This window comes from Porites lutea, chromosome 12 (genome assembly GCF_958299795.1).
Source record: "Porites lutea chromosome 12, jaPorLute2.1, whole genome shotgun sequence".
Classification (NCBI taxonomy): domain Eukaryota; kingdom Metazoa; phylum Cnidaria; class Anthozoa; order Scleractinia; family Poritidae; genus Porites; species Porites lutea.
In genome coordinates, this window is record NC_133212.1 from 14,772,418 (window position 1) to 14,789,769 (window position 17,352).

The 17,352-nt window shown below is 40.4% G+C and overlaps 2 protein-coding genes across 2 annotated transcripts; both read right to left on the minus strand.

Moving 5' to 3' along the window:
* Nucleotides 1–2,262: 2,262 nt before the first annotated feature.
* On the minus strand, nt 2,263–7,588 carry LOC140953752 (uncharacterized). Its single transcript, XM_073403145.1, has 2 exons — nt 5,502–7,588; nt 2,263–3,365 (listed from the first exon to the last, which is right to left on the minus strand). The coding sequence occupies exons 1-2, from the start codon at nt 7,459–7,461 to the stop codon at nt 2,263–2,265; spliced, it is 3,063 nt and encodes a 1,020-aa protein (XP_073259246.1). The 5' UTR covers nt 7,462–7,588.
* LOC140953753 (uncharacterized) lies at nt 7,451–16,029 on the minus strand. The gene is made up of 3 exons (XM_073403146.1): nt 15,940–16,029; nt 9,295–10,460; nt 7,451–8,333 (listed from the first exon to the last, which is right to left on the minus strand). Exons 2-3 carry the CDS (start codon nt 10,394–10,396, stop codon nt 7,537–7,539), a joined length of 1,899 nt encoding a protein of 632 aa, XP_073259247.1. The 5' UTR covers nt 10,397–10,460; nt 15,940–16,029; the 3' UTR covers nt 7,451–7,536.
* Nucleotides 16,030–17,352: the final 1,323 nt, after the last annotated feature.

Below are 17,352 nucleotides of genomic sequence, written 5' to 3' on the forward strand. Positions count from 1 at the left end.
CAAACTCTTAGAAAGGCCTTTCTCGTCGTATTAGTATTTTTAACTAAATGACGACTGAAATTAATACCGTTCATCTTAATTGTGTGTCCCTTTTAGTCATGGCTACTATTTGTTCTTTGGCCTTCATAAGGAATACTGGCTCGCGATTGAGAGAGTGCTGACCGACGCTAAAACTGCGCCCAAGGAACAAAAGGACAGCAGTCCGTCTTCTGAGCCCAGCCATCTATCGCCGCGCTCTAGCACAAGTAAAGACGACGATGGACCTGGGAACGAACAAGAATCATGTGAAGAAACAACCGAGGAAGACAAGGACGAGTACGAATGTGTTGTGTCGTGAAATATCTCTGGACTATCACGTGACATCGTGAAGAAAAACTTGTGACTTCACATTCAAGTTATAAGTAAGCAGTTACGTTGGAGACAGCGTGGGCTGACTGTTACATTTGGGAGTAGTGAGGTTTGCAGCTCAACACAATTTCATGAAAAAAAACTGCTTAAACCCACGGTATATAATAAAACCCAATCTTCAATTAGGCCTGTGTTTTGTTTCTCGCCTTAAGATATGGTGGGTTGTTCCTCACCTGTTGTGGTTGTTGTTGTTGTTGTTTTCCGTCCATTTTTTTCTATTTTTTCCCTGTATATGAACGTCACTTGTAGAAACTATCCCCCCCCCCCCCCCCCCAAAGTTGTAATATTTATGATCTGCAGAAGTGGAGAAAGCTTGTATACCTTATAATGTTGTAAATCAGTAGACATTGGCCCCGCTTTTCTCCAAAAACAAAAAAATGAAGTGACTAAAAGGTCTCTGCAACTTCCATAGTCAATAACATCTTTGCAGAGACCGGCAAACCAAAGGTTTGCACGAGGTTCTTCGTTTTGCCTTCAAGTCAAATTAAAAGCAAAGGCGACAAAAGGTGCTAATTCTTGTTTTTGAACCAGCAGGTCGTTATTGTGGCTAATGAAGTGGATCAGAAGGTTAATATTCGTAATACAGGCAAATCCTTTTATACCGTAGGGACGTTAACTTGCGTTAGTGTCCTCCTTTGGGAGATTCCATAATAGAGGGAGTTTATGTCAGTCAAACGACTGTAATTCATTTATTTTTCCCTGGCCATGGGTGCTGTCCATATTATCGGGGTGTCCGCAAGGCGAGAGTTGACTGTAATGACCTCCTGTTCCACCTCAGTGACCTGCTCTTCGATTTATTGAAAATATTTTCAGAACAATGGAAAGGTGCATAAAAACCAGTTAAAGATAGTTTTGCATAGAAAGCTCTTATACATGGTTCAACTTGAATGACTCAGAAATAACAACACGCTTGTCCACGAAAAACAGAAACTACAACGGCGCCCAGATTTAGTTTAGAAAATAACAATGAAATGAAAGAAACGTGACCTAGTGTTGACTGTGGGGAAAAACAGGACAAAATCCTACTAGCCCGCCTAGCAGGTACTTATAAAAATCTACGCAGGCTAAAAGCCCACGAAAGTAAAGTCCTCAGAGAATGTCTTCCTAAACGATCAAATGTGAGTGACGACAAACAGCCTTGGCGGGATACTAAGATACCATGTAAATGTCTTCGTAACTGAAACTGTACTTATTACTCTACTAAATACTAACGCAAAAATCAAAATATCATGTTTAATGTAGTTATAAAGTTAACAATGGAATCAAGGCAATGATTTATTATAAAACAAAAGACTGAAATCTACCTTTAAAGGTAATTCCCTTGAAAATAATGTACTATCCAGGTTTTTTTCAAACTTGGCGCAAATGTTAGACATATATAGAACATTTTTATAGACCCTACATCAGTTACCGTTTTCCTTCTTTTTCTTTCCTTCGTTAAGGTTATGAAGTGCATGGATTATTCTAACATTTGATTAAATCTTATTTTTTCCTCTCTGAATCTATTGGAGGTTAGAAAGTTTTTCCAGTGTTTCATGCAGATCGAGTAATTATCAGGTTACCTTGCGCTCAAGGTCAATTTCCAGAATTTGGGAAGTAGTATGTGATTGGCTAAGCATGGGAAAGGAATGTTGTCTTCGGTTGAGCAGGCGTTTGTGGGGAGGGATGAAAAACAAGCTCCCCTAAAAACGCCTGCGTGGGAGGCTATGTACTAACTAGATGTATATCGGTTTGGTTTCGTGTGAAAATTAAACTATGGCACCGATGTACAGTCAAAAGAGAGGGTTCTATTCACAGAGTCATTGTGTTAATATTGTTCGATAACATCCATTTGGACATAAAAACAGGAGGTTTTCATACGCCCGCAAATTCAAAGGCTTTTTTCCACGATTCTATTGCACCGTTATGATCCCCAACAGAGTCTTGTACCTCAGCAAGCCACTGGTAGCTGTACACCGTATTTTCGTGACATCCAAGCAGTTGTGAATTTATGTCTGCCGCTTTCTGTAAAGACGTCAGTGCAGAACTCGTATCACCCAACGTGAAATAAGCAAGCCCTAGAGAAAAAAAATTAGTAGCCGTATGCGTGTGGTTCCCTAACAGTTCCTGACATAATTGTAGTGACTTCTGTAAAGACTCGACAGCTTCTTTCAAATCTCCCATTTGCATTTGCACTCCACCAAGATAAAAGTAGCTGTACGCCGTATCTTTATGCTTACCAAGCAGTTTTGACCTCATATTTAGTGCTGTCTGGAATTCCTCAAGAGCCAACGTATTGTCATCCATCGCAAGATAAACACACCCTAGAACATGGGCGCTCTCGGCAGTGTCCGGGTGATCTCCCAAGAGTTTCTGCCTTAACTGCATGGACTTGTGGACCGACTCAAAGGCTCCATTAAGATCTCCAATTTTCAACTGCACTTCACCGAGCCGGAGATAGCTGGTGGCCGTATCCTCGTGATCACCAAGCATATGTGTTCTCATGTACGCCGCATTTTGCAAAGCCTCAAAAGCTAAATTAACGGCACCCATTGTCGAATGCAAATTACCCAGACTGTTAAAGGTTCTGGCGGTTTCGGCATGAGCCCCTAATAGTTTTCTTCTCATGTCTAAGGCTTTTTTCAGGGAAATCAGAGCCTCATGGTAGTCCCCCATGTAGCTCTGTGCTACACCAAGGCAGTGATAACAACTTGCCGTAGGTTCGTGTTCACCAAGTAGTTCTCTTCTCATGGATGCTGCTCTCTGGAGTTCTTCAGCAGCTGCCTTAAGATCACCCATTTCGAAGTTAATAACTCCAAGAAAACGAATGTAACTTGCAGTATCGGGATGAATCCATGAAAGTTCATTTCTTAATCGCAAAGCCATTTGAACAGCAGTCAGTGCGCCACTGAGATCTCCCATTTCACGTCGTAACTCTCCAATTTTATAGTACCCCCTCGCCGTATTTTCGTGGTCATCTACAACAAATACAATATTCTAGTCAGGGGCGCGCGTGGCTAAAAATTTTGCAGCAGTACAAACACTCACTTACGTATCAACGGCCCTACCCCGTCTCCCAATTCGTTTTCACGTGGGGACGTGATTAAATTTCCGCTTTTTTATCAATGTCGGTGAGGCTATGATTTCTCATGGCCTTGGGATCATGTACTTTTAGCCGGCAGTTGCGGCTTTCGCCAGTTGCAAATAAATAACAATCATTTACTGAAGTGGAGATGGCTAGTGGTGGTGGTTTTTCGGAGCCACGAAGCGGCGAGATAAATATCCACTACCGAAACTAAGGTAGTTTATAATGGTGTGGCAATACAAAGCACTACAAGTATTGACCCTAAACAGCAACGACTTTCCTCACTGAAGGGTTACCTAAAGTACACAGCAAAGGAAACTTAAACAGCCATCCATACATAAACAAGTGGAAAATATGTACAATACTAAACTAGAAATATAATTTAAATATGCCGACCAAATCTGTCACATAATTTAGCAAAAATGTTAATTTTTAACTCATTTATTACTGCCAACGATTACATTTTTGGCGCACATGTGACCAAACGGCCCTCACGTTTTCTTGCTGACAAACAAAACTTTTGAAGCTAGTTTTTTAGCCCTTGCGGGTCATTTCTTTTAAAGCAGTCGAGAATTCTTTCTGTTTTTAAAACCATTCCGTATTTAAAAAACATTAAATTTACGTTTTAATGTTATTAAATAGTCAATATAGGTTTCTTTTACACTATAGTCTCAAAATAGAAAGGTCGGTCGGTTGGACTGAAAAAAAAAAAACCTGAAAGAAAATCACAAGAAGTCTCGGAATAGTAGGCCCTGGTGCCCCAGGACGACGTTAAAAGTTAACATTCACATATTTAGATTAACAAAATGTACAGTATGCTGTGAAAAATGTTCATGTTTTTGTTCCTGTTTTTTTCTCGATGCTGTTACTAAGCTCATTTTGCAGATTAAAAGAATTATTTCAAGTTAAAAGTGGTGTAAGTACGTCGTTACTTGTTTTATTTTTTTGAAAATGCCAAAAATTTGGGTCGGTCGTACGACGGTAAAAGGAGAAAAAAAAGGGGATGGCCTTACTATTATTATTTAGGACTATTATTATTATTGCAGGAAAAAGTCACATTCATGAACACAAAGAAAATCGGTTAGAATTATTCAAATCCAGAAGGCACTTTGGAGAAATTAAACAACCTAAAACTCTTAATCAGCCGCAATCAAGAACTTTTCATTTCTAAAGAGGCCAAAAAAGAAAATGCTCTTGCATAAGAGGGCAAAGAGGGCAAATCATGCCGACCAGAGCAAATCAATATGCGTGTCACGTCCTCTCAGTATGCAATATATTTAATAAGCGGCCAAAATTCACATTTCCTCAATCCAAACGTTTAACTCCAAAGCATAATCTACCCGACAAAGAAAACAATTCATTAGAACAAGCAGCATTTTGGCACGAGGTAAAAGTCATGTGTTGCCTACCGATCCCCCTATTTTACATAGGTCGGATAACAATTACGGTCGGCCGTTGCACGGAAGTTGAAGAACTCTTTGTATGAACAAAATCTGATAAATAAGGCCGTTGGTAGGACACAGAAAACATCCTTTTCCCTGGGCAGCAACTCCCAAGCTTCCCTCTGCTCCGATTTTAAAACAAATCCCAATTCTGAGCAAATCAACATCCGTCATTTTACAGCGAAAGCTTTATAGATCTATTCATCGCGGTACGGAGTCGCGAATGACTTGTTGAAAACATTACTTGGCAGCTTGTTGACAGCTTACATCGAAATTTACCCAATGGAAATTGTCCGTGGCTAGGACAAGCGGGTAATTCGAATGAATATGACGTATGCAAAACGGAGAGTCCGTATTTTTAGTGTCTCTCCCCAGTCTCGCTCTCTGTTTTCAGCCTCGTTCCAGACCTTCTGTTTGACAGCTCGCGCGCGCGTATTTGAACACGCAAAAATTCGGACTGTTTTGCAGTCTAGCTACTAGTGGGCTATAACATATAGCCTAGTAGTAGCTCAACCAATCAGAACGTAGTATTGATAATAGGCCACGAGTTTGAATTTACTCAAACTATATATTAGCTTAACACTTACCCAGGGCTTTATAGGTGCAAACCAGCCGCTGTAAAGTTGCGACAGCTTTGGTAACGTCGCCCGAAGCGTGTTGTGAATCACTGAGACATTTCAAGCTTAAGGCCGTCTCCGTATGGTCACCAAGCAACTCTGTTCGTAACTCGACGGCCTTTTGAAATTGTTTGACAGCTTCCTCGTACCTGCTCATTTTGTGGTAGGTAATTCCTATTTGATGGAAGCTGGCAGCTGTAAGTTTGTGACTACCCATATGTTTTTCCCTGAGTCGTAGGCTTAGATCTAATGCACGATGAAATGAATTTTCAGCCTCCTTATATCGTTTCATCTCCAAGTAAATGGCGCCCTCGTTATTTAGGCTTGGTACGGTCTCCACACTATCTCCTAGGTTTTCTTCCTTTATCCTTATCGCCCACTGTAGTAACATGAGAGCTCTACCGTAGTCTTTCCTTCTAAGATATAGTTCACCAAAATTGTTTAAAACTCTTCCGAGGCTTACGAAGCATGCCTGAGCAAAGTGTTCATCTTTTGACTTAACTAGGATACGTTCAAGTTCTTCACAAGCGGTAACGAAATTGTCTACATCAGCAGTAGTACCATTAATATTTTCAAAGACTTGCGTGAGCGAAATCAATGATTCAATAGTCCCTTTAATTATAGAACTGTCATGCGCCGTTTCCTTCGTTTCTCGTAGAATACTGGTTCTTATTTCTATAGCTTTCTTAAAGGAACAATGGGCAGCCTCGTACTCCTTGAAATTTTTTTGCGCCTCACCGAGTGAGTGGTAATTTCGGGCCGTGTCCTTGTGGACTCCCAAGACATCTTCCAGTTGACGAGCTATTAACTCAAAGCCTTCTTCTGCCTCCTTATTACAATCTAATCTCTCTAACCCTTTGCAGCAAGTCTCTAACACCCTGGGAAGGACACGACCTTCTTGAAACATCACCAAAAGAACTTTTTGCAGCCTTAGAAGAGAACTCTTGATAACAGATAGTTCCATTTCAAACTGATCACCGAGAGATTTGTAAAGGGGAGGAAGCAATTCAGCTGTCAAAGCAAAAAAGAACGCATCTCGTTCAGCAACAGATTCTGGAAGACAGCGCACATTTGATTCTCTAGATGACAGGGTGTGTCTTGAAAATAGACTACAAAATGCAGGGGACAATGATGCAGACTCACTCTCAATGCTGCAGGCATATGACGCCATTTCATCGTTTTGTCGATTCTTGTGGCAAACTGCAAGGACATGGTAGGCCAAGATCATAAACACCTTTTCACCGTAGTCATTATTCAGACGATCTACAGAACGCTTAAGAAGCAATATTCCTTCTTCAAGCTTACCACAAAGAAGTTGATAAATACCACCATAACAGAGTAGTTTTGGTGGACAATCAGCAGCATCAATGAAGCTATGTTGCAAGGGACTGTCAAGGTTTTGTTCATTTGAGAAAAAGAAACCTAAACAACCAAAGGACTTTGCAGCAAGCAGTTTACGTTCGATGTCACATTGCTTCTTCCTCCTTGCCTCTTCAACAGCATTGTCATAAAGCCTGTTAAAAGTCAGTTGTTCGTCATGTAAAATAGAAAAGAGAAAAAGTTCTGCCTTAGACAATACCTCTGTCGTCTTGGCGTACAGCTCGTCCTTTCTTGTTCCATTAGCTAGCGATTTAATGACGTTTTCTCGGCGACTTACAAACTTTTCAACGGCGTCATTAGAATGGCCCGTAAAAAACATTTCATTAGCAACCTCGAAGCTGCTGATGTAATATCCGTAAAAGCGAAGTTGTGCTCTGTCAAAGGCAGTTTTAGTTGCACCGTCAAAACATTTATTCTCATCAATAAAAGATCGTAGTAACGAATGAATTGTGAAAGAGAAAAAATTTTCGCGGGATTCTATTAATGATTTTGCTTCCAGTGCTCGTAAAATTTTCTTGCTGGTTCGTTCTGGAGCTTTTTCTAAGCCCATTACGGCCCTAGCTTCTTTAGCTTCAAAGTTACCAGGAAAAACGGCCAGAGATACGAACGCATCTCTCTCTTTGGGTTACAGTCTTTGAAAAGACGTGTTTATTAAAGACTTTAATCTTGAACAGTGAGGTAAACGGTCGTCGTCCAAAACCTCAACAAGAGTTGAAGTCTTCAGCTCCTCTAAGAGTTCATTAAGAGGAACGTTCTCTTCTTTCATGATGCTACACATAAGACGCATGGCCAGGGGAACCTGTCCACACTCTTGTAGTATGCTACTACAGTTGTTCTCTGATACACTTGGCAACAGTGATTTTACTAACTTGGCCGAGGAAATCTCGTCCAGTATTCCAACTTTCTCGAGATGAATGGGAACCTCATGCTTCAAATAGTCTAGAGATTCACGAGTAGTAAAGAGAAGCTTGATATGGCAACACTGGGCAAGAATGTCTTTTGATAATCTGAGAACCTCTTCTTTGACCGTAGTGTCTCTAGATTCCAGGAGATCGTCAGCATTATCCAAGATTAACACGAATGGATTCTGAAGCTGTTGCAAGCGCTGAATAAGCCAGTGAGAGGGGGAGATATGAGGTACTTGTTTGACATCTGCGAAAATACTGAGCAGCTTTGAGACGAGCTCATCTTTGCTTCTCATTCCCCGTAGGGATACAAAATATACTGGAATCTTATTTTCCAGTAACTGATGTGCTACGGTGATTGCCATTGAAGTCTTTCCAAATCCTGGTGAACCCCAAATATCGACCAGACGAGTACTTTTGCTACTTGTCAAATGACCGAGAATTGCCTCGCACTCTTTTTTACGGCCGTAAAAGTGGGGTATTTTATCAGGCACAGTGGGGCCAAGAACCACGTGACCTAAATGGCAACAACAAGTTATTACAACAGTCATTTTTCACAAAATTAGTTATTTTTTATTGATTTGATTGAGGTTCCCATGAGAACACATTTCAACCCCTCTAGGTTAAAACCCGGTTGTGATAAGCTGATGAAATCGAGTGCGCTGAAGGCAGAACGTTTGCATTTATGTTTTTTTAATAAAATTTGTTTCAGTTTTATGACGGAGTTTTTCAAGGTTTTATACCCAAATATTGAGGACAAGCAGAACGTTTAAATCATTTGCGATAACTACGTGAGAAAACCAAGAAAATCGTTTTAAACCTAGTGGCAGCCACTTTTTAAATTCTTTAGATACTTTTTACTTTTTATTTCCGTCATCGCGGCTTTTCATTCACTGGAGAAACTATTTTAACTTGTCCTAATGTGGAAGGGTGATGCTATCCTAAACCTTGTTCGTTACAAATTTAACTCTTGCTTGACGTAAATGAAGGATGTTTTTGCACGCTGAGCCGTCCTACCATTAGTTTGGCCGATCTTAAGGGTGATGCATAATGATATAATTAACAATTATTCCGCGAGCCCGAATGGGCTCTGAGTCAATAACCCATGAGGCCGAAGGCGGAATGGCCTATTGACTCAGAGGCCTTAAGGGCTAGAGGAATAATTGTTTTAGTAAAATCCAACTAGTTGGTCAAAAATATCGAAAAAAAAAATTAGCTAGTTAAAGCTAGACTTTAATCCTTTTTTGCCGCCAAAAAGCACGCACTTTTCGCTACTAGTTGGCTATAACATATAGCCTAGTAGTAGCTCAACCAATCAGAACGCAGCATCGATAATAGACCACTAGTTGGATTTTACTAATATATGATATCGTAACCGTCGCCAAAGGATTACGATAAAACTTGGTATTACTGTATAACATTCGTAAGCTACGAAGAAATAGAATTAAGTTGCAAAAATTAAGCTCCTTTTCGCCTACCTTTCGAGCTTACCGCCTCGTTAGCTTGTTTGTTATCCTCGACACTAGATTTTAATTCGTCCATTTCTGTTCTCACATCTGTCAGTATTGTTTTGACTTCTGTCACAAAAACGTCCATGTTTTTATTAACATTTACTAGTCCAGCTTTCACTTCGTTAACGTCTGACCCGACATCTTTCACTGAAGTTGTCACATCTTCTAGTCCAGTTTTCACATCTTTCACGTGTACCCCGACATCTTCCACCGTGGTCCGCACGTCTTCCATTCCGGTTTTAACATTCTTGACGTCTGATTCGACTTTTTCCACTTTTGTACGCGTATCTAACACTTCAGTTTTGACATCTTTCACTTGCGAACCAACATCGTTCACTTCTTTCTTTACATCTTCTACGTCATTGCTTACATTCGTCACACCCGAGGCGACATCTTTGACTTGATCTTTGATATGGTATATGCCATCCTCGATCGCCATCGATCTCTCCCGTTTCAACTCTAGTTCCAACTGTTGAACCCTGGCAGTGGGAAAATCTCCTTCGGCCAGCTTTCCAATGTCATCGATCCTGGTAAAGCTCTGTCCAAGTGCTGCGAACGCATCTTTAGATAGCTGTATGTACTGATCAAAGGTTTTCTTATCAATCTTTGAGCTGTGGTTGTGGCAAAGACTGTTTCGTAACAGACGAAGCTGATCCAAAGCTAATGCAAACGTTTCGTCGTTGTTGCCCGAAGTGCTTGTAACACTTGCATGAAACACCCCTCTTGGCAAACGATGGGCTTTCACGTACAGATCGGCTAAGGTCTTTCCTCTCCCGCCTGGAACTGGCACTGCAAAACTTTGAGCATAAAGAGTGGCTTCAAACAAAGCTGTGCAGTCCCACTTCTCATATGACTCATTGGTTGGCACATTTTTGGTCTTTCCACCCTCCTTAGTAAGGAACATGTTCCGAACTAGTGGCGAGTCATCCCATGCTTTGAAGCTGGGAGTAGGTGCAACTTTGGTGTCCCACAAGCGTACAAAAAAGTGGCGCAATGCGGGTGGAAATTCATCAAGAATAACAGAGGCGAACTTGAACAAGTTCAGTTGTTCCGAAGAAAATGTACTCATGATCGGCAACAAAGTGATTCAGTGACAGCTCGGGTTGGAAGCTACATCTCACTCAAAGGAATATCTAAAAAAGAAATGACACGCATTTAAAGTGTTGCTCCTTTTGATATTAACTTACCTTGCACGATAAATACGATAAAGTGATTCTACTTCCCGTGAATTAGATATAGCAGGCTGTTACTTACTATTATACACTACTTCTACTGTCTCCTTTTTTTACTTGTCACTATTTGTCAGAAGTTGTTAGTATCTATTTCAGAGGTTTAATACAAGTAAATCACTCTAATCTCCACGTAATTAGAACTTAAATCATCGCAGTTAATGACTTTCCTTCATTCATTATTTCATAATGTTAATAATTGTTTACAGTATGCTGTTTATTCATTTAAACTATTCACTTTCCAAAATCATGACATATTTACTACGAGGGTAGAATTTCCGTACAAGCATGCAACAAAACGACGACATTCTCGCATTAACTGTCCTACGTATAACCTCTACTACTGAAGTCCTTTCATATACTGCAACTATGCACATCAAAGGCAATAAACCCTTCGACTAGTTTTTGCAACTCTTGACATGTACCAGTTAGAAAATTCGTCGAAACCACTGAAAAGCACCTGAATATCAGTAAACTTGCCAAGTTTAAAAAGTGACGTCTTAAGCGTGTGAAGATATAGCTCCAGAAAGTTGCGAAAATATACAGAAGTTTGTATGCTGTGCGGCAAGTTTGTGTCCCCCACCATCGCTAAAACGTACGTCTTTAAAATTTCGCGCGACTTTGAGATGCTTTATCTCTGTTACTTTTCAACAAATCACTTTCAAACTTCGTAACATTTATTAATTTTAGGGCGGTTTTTCCAGCTAGTCGACGGACTAGCTGACGTGTCCATGAACAAAGTTTGAAAAAAAGAAAGTTGGAAACGTCTTTTACGCGTAAAGCTATTGCTGCGAGGCCTTAGTTTTATTCTTCTCAATCTGAACGTAAACTTGAGTGCCAGTATCATCTCAGAGTCACCTCGATCGCTTCGATTTACACGAGAACCGGGCTTTAAAGTTCGTAAACTTGTATAACTTTCTTGTATTTGGTTCTGAATTCCCATCGCAGGCATCATTTCAACGCGGTTGCGTATTATCCCATTGACGCCCGGGACTATATACGCTTTCGAGTGATTTTCTACCTACTAACAATCCATAGGATTTCATACCAGTAACTCCGTATCTGGAGTTACCATGGAAAGCGGTGCTTTTCTGATACACTGATAGCCTGCGCGCAGACGAAATTAAACTCTGGTCAACTCCGTCTGCGAAACAGCGTCGAAATCCTTGTTCTGGACTTCCAGCTGTGTACCCAGATTTGAGTACGCGCCACAATTGGCCGGTTAAAAAGGCCTTTGTTTTGTTTGTCGTGATCGCCAATCAGGTTGAAGGGAAATTCGAAACGCACTTCCGGTAATTCGTTGAGTCCGTTGGGGGTTGAGAACAAGGATCTCTGCGCTGCTTCGCAGACGGTACTAATCAGAGTTTAGTTATCGTCTGCACGCAGGATAATACACTGAAGGCTCGAGTTTTCTGGAAACGTCATTCTGACGTAGTCATTTTGCTTTGTTGAGCTGTAATAAGAGATGGACCATTTTATTGTTTTTTTGGGGGGGGGGGTGGGGGGGTTGGGCAATTTTGTGTTGGTAAGAATTTTTTTTCGCCTTTGGGCTTTGCAAGAATTTTTTTAGCGCCTTAAGCTTGTGCACGAATTTTTTTTCTTCGGTTTTCAGTCTTCATATTTATTAAAGTATCACCAAAAATGAGCATTTCATGAGGTATGCCTATACAAGTATAAAACAGGAAATGACACATGTACCTCAAGCACTGCTTTCTCTTCAGGCTGATACAAGCTGCAGGGCCGTAGGAATAGGGGTGGCCGAGAAGGCCTGTGCCCCCCCCCCCAACCCAACTTTTTGGACGAAAATTAAAAAAAAAAAATGAAGACTACCACTTCACCGTCGAAAATACTGAGTTAATAACACAACGCTATTCCCCTTTTGATTTTAAAAACATGTTGTTAGGACTAATTTTTTAACCTCTCAAGTCCGTTTAAATCCCTGTAATGCTAGAAAAGTACATAGATGGAGGACAATCTGACGCACACTTCCTCGGAACTGAACAAGACTATAACAGATGCATGAACGGGATCAAGTTTAGATTGATCAACCAGGTTGTAAAATCCAGGGGCTAGCGTCCACAAACGCACATACGCCCGTGCGCACAGCTGAAATCTGGAAAATAGTTTTTGTATATATATACTGATTTCCTGAAAGCATTTTTATCATTAAACGAAGGTAACTGATAAATTTTTCGCATTGTGTTGGTGTCTTTTGCCCGTCTGAAGAGTAAACGTCTCGCCCTTAGCCAGCGAATGACTAGAGACGAGGAGAGACGCAGACATGATGGCGTCACTGTTTTACCTTTTTTCCGTGAACACTGTACCTTAACGACAACACTAAAGATGGGTAAAATATGTTCTAATCATTTGCATTTTCTTCCGTATTTATTAAAATGTCCCATGGATAACGCGGGAAACGGCGTTTCCGAGCCCCTAAATTTAAAACTTTTCTGGAGGAGCATGCCCCCAGACGGTGATCCTCCCTTCTTCGGATCGCCTTCCGACGTCAGTCCAACTTTTTTCCTTTGCGTACACCTTCAAACTCTACGCTACACCCCTGAAATCTATAAGGATCTTGAAAACTTGCTTTTCAAGACAGTTTCAGGAGGACATTTCCCAATGAGTCATTATCAACCTAGCTGCCACTTTTATTGTTCAGATGTAAGCAGGGAACGTCTTGAAACGCAGCTTATTATTTTGAAAATGCATGCTCATGAAAGTCCCATTGTCTAAATGTCATCCATAATAGAATTTCTTGATGCAAATGGCATTGCTTCATTCAATGAGACTGCAACAGTTTTAGTGAAACTGATATTAGTTATGCCTGCCACACATGCTTTGAGTGAAAGGTCTTACAGTGCCTTAAAGAAGAATCTAGAATTACCTTAGGTCTACCATGACGCAAAAATGGATGAACAAGAAAGACGCGGACAACTTAAATCTAATTGATGTTGCTCTCTGACAGGTTGTCAAAATTTGGACACTGTTCAGAAGTCGACCTACGTTACATATTTAGCTAATTAATTGGTACTGTTGGAAACCACTATATTTACAACTGCTGTGGTCAGGCTGGTTAGTAGATAAATTCCATAGCCTCAACTGTCACAGTAACATCGTACTTTTGAGTAGACACTTAGCCTGCGTAGCAAGCGTTTCCGCGCGAGTTCTAACTTTCGTGCAATGACTCGATTGGAAACGCTTGCTATGCAGGCTAGTAGACACTCGGCGGACACCGGTCCCTTTTTTTTCTATCGGCTGGTACAGCCTTTCTATAATATCTGTATTACACTCGGCTAATATAGTCTGCTACACAGCCGTTTTTAGTGTCGTCACGCAACGCTCCTCCCCATTGCGTGACGACACTAAAAACGGCTGTGTAGCAGACTACGGCTAATATTGATTTTCGTCATTTCAGACTAGGTATTGATCAAATTATACGTAGCAGTTCATAGGTTTTTTTTAACTACAATACAGGTTAAACATTGCTTGAAGATAGCCTGAAAGTGGAAATAAACTATATCTAAAAGTTTTTTAAGAAATGGCCCAGTCTGCATTAGAGCGAAAACCCGCTTTACGAACACCCACTTTATTTGAACACCCCGTTCTCATGGACAGTTTTCTTTGTCCCTGGGGAAAGAAAGCCCTCACATTTTCTCTAAATTCTACCCGCTTAATACGGACACCCCGTTAAAACGGACAACCTCGATCAGTGTCCGTATTAGTGGGGTTTGACTGTTTAGACTAAGAAGATCCTACGAGTAGAAAGGCTTGCTCGATTTTTTTTCCCTTGGTTCACTGTGCATGACTTTTTTTTTCGCTACTTTTGCTGTACAAGAATTTTTTGGGGTAATTGCCCAACCCCCCCCCCCCCCCCCCCCCCAAAAAAAAAAAAAAAAAAAATTTTAAAATGGTCCATCCCTAACAACTGAAGTTTGGTTTGCATGCGATTTTTGGTACGCATCATTAAGCATCATTAAGTGTGACGGTACTGAGCTAAGAGTCCACTTTCTCAAAGAAGCGAGTAAGGTGATGTACTTTGCTTGCGAATTTGGCTTGTTGCTCGTGGAACTGGAAAAATAACCGCTCCGAAACGAAGTAACTTTGGGACTCGACTACTGATGAATTTCTTGGCCTACCACGGCATATTTTAGAATTTGCGACCACTGAGAATTACAACGAGGGTGAAATCTCCGTAGTGGGTTGGAGTGGCTGTGGACTTAGTATAAATGCGGAAAAAGTGGGGGAAGGAACGAACGCTGTCAAAATGCCTGGCTATTTCCCAGCATGCAATGCAGTTGTGATGTTGAAAATCGAGGCAAGGCCAGGATGCACTAGAACAAAAGGCTCTAGCTCGGCCCCGGGAAACGAATAAGAACAAAAAAAGTCACTTCTAATCTAGAACAAGGACCGAATTTTACTGTGAATGTTGACTTTTGGTTTTGCAACGATAATTTCTGTAAACAACCTGAAGGCAAAAAACGTGATTTTTGTCGTTTTTCTATGACGTCAAAAACGGTCACTTTTGTTCTTGTCGCTTCAAACTGAGTTGAAAATTTTACCATCCAACTGTTCGAAAGGGAATATTTCAAAAAGCACTGACTTTTTTTGCATTTATTGGATATCCCAATTTGAAGGACATTCTACTCAATGCTCACAACTGACAGTTAAGGCAATGTTTAAGGGATTGAGAAAGTTACAATGTTTTAAAGCAGTGTGGTCTTGTACGGCCAGTTCTGGCTGGCGCAGCCGTCAATGGGTTAAGTATGTCTTTACAAACAAGTGATTTCCAGAAGTTTCTAAAATTAGGAAGGGAATTACCCGATTAACACGAAGTGAAAGTAATTAAGCATATTGATGAGCTTTCAAGCGGAAATTCATAGTTATCAACCGAATTTGCAATTGAATTTTAAGGTGAAGATGATGTTTTTTACGAGTGTCAACAACAAAAAATTAATATCAAAACAGAAAAGTGAAAGTGGCAGAGTTTGAAGAAACCTTTTGCTTGCAGACAACAAATACCGTTCATTAATTTCGATATTAATTCAACCTTACTTCCGGTCCAACCAGGCATTCAACGCCGACAGTAATTTAACATATTCATAATCGAGTTGTATACGTAAAACACCGTAAAAAGTAGCCATCATTGCGAAAGCAAAAGAAGTATTGACCTAGATTTAGCTATTTAATCTTACATTAAGTCTCCTGTCGCATTGAGCGAAGCACGTTCAATGAAAAGAAAAACGAACTTCCTTAGCAAAAAATGCGAGCTTGCATATTTTGTGCGGAGCGTGTCTTGATTTTAATCGAAAAGTTTTGAACTAGAACGTTAACTAAGCAATGTAGGCCGCTAACTAAGTTTTGAAACATCAAGCTAACAACTCACATTGTAATCCCTGGGAAGAAATGCAGGTAAAATACTTCGAGAAATATTGTAAACACTTGAATGTAGTCAATTCAGCGTTCAACAGGCAATAGCGTAGCGCGCGAATTACGTCAAAGTGACTAATTTGCAATGTTTGTCTGAGTTTTGTCATTTTTCTCATTTTAATGACAAAGACAGACAAACATTACATTTTAATGACAAAAGTCGGACAACACCCAGGCTCCCCTCAGTAAGGGGCCCCTTCTCCGATTTTTCCTGAGGGGAGAGGGAAGGGGGCTCCGTACCCAGGCTGGTTGTTCGTTCCTCATAGATTAAATTTGATATGGACCAATCTACACAATAATTTGTATTATAATACAATATGAAAGACGCTTGTAAGCAGCTGTGTATTACATGATTAAAAACAATAATAATAATAATATATAAATTACCGCCTTCAGCGTTCACACCTGCAAAACAAGTATAATGGAACCCGTTTGAACAAACTAAAAAATCAGTAAAAGAAAACTTGCGCTTCCAATTGCACCAAATCTTGATTGTCAAAAATTAACACGTACCTTTTACAAAGGAAACAGAATAAACCGTGTTGAAAAGTACAGCTTTTAACGAGTATTAGTATTTGTGCGAATGGGGGCATTAGTAAAAGTTTCTTTCGAAACGCTGACATGCGCAAATCATGCAGCTAAGAGACAGCTATGAGAACAGGCTCTGATACCTCCGACTGAAAAAAGAAGCAAACAAATGATTTTAAAACAAAATATGCAGGAGCTACTATATAGAAAACTCCTCTATAACTAATAACCCGGCCCAACGAACGATGGTCTTCACATTAGTGGCATGTACCGTACCAAACATTTTACCAGCTCCTTAGCATTTGGGTATAACGGGCTTCCACCATAGGTTTAAAGGCAAAATTATATAAATATGGTTCACTCTTAGTACCTGACTTTAGTTAAACAGACATTCAAGTGATTGAGAGTTTACTGTGAGAGATAAACATCTACTCATGGAGCACAGCCTGTAGTTTCCTGTTGTGAGCAGGAAGCCACACCCTAAGCCACAAGTTGCTCTTAAAAATGTACTACAGCAGCACCGTTATTTCCATCTTTGATTTTTTGCCAGCTGTTATTGTTTGGAGGAGAAGTGCCGATGAATATGCGCTGAGATGCAATCTAAGACAATTGTAAGTAATGTTACAGTGGTATTTTACTTTAAAATATTGAATATTATTATTATTATTATTAAAATAGGAGACAACGGAGACAACGCGTAAAAATTGGAGAAGCGTTTTCGGATTGGCTGCCAGTCAGTGCCGGTGTACTCCAGGGAACTAAACTCGGCGCTATCATATTTCTCATCATGATCAATGACTTATCCATACCCACCCCTGAGACGAATCTCTGGAACTGTTGT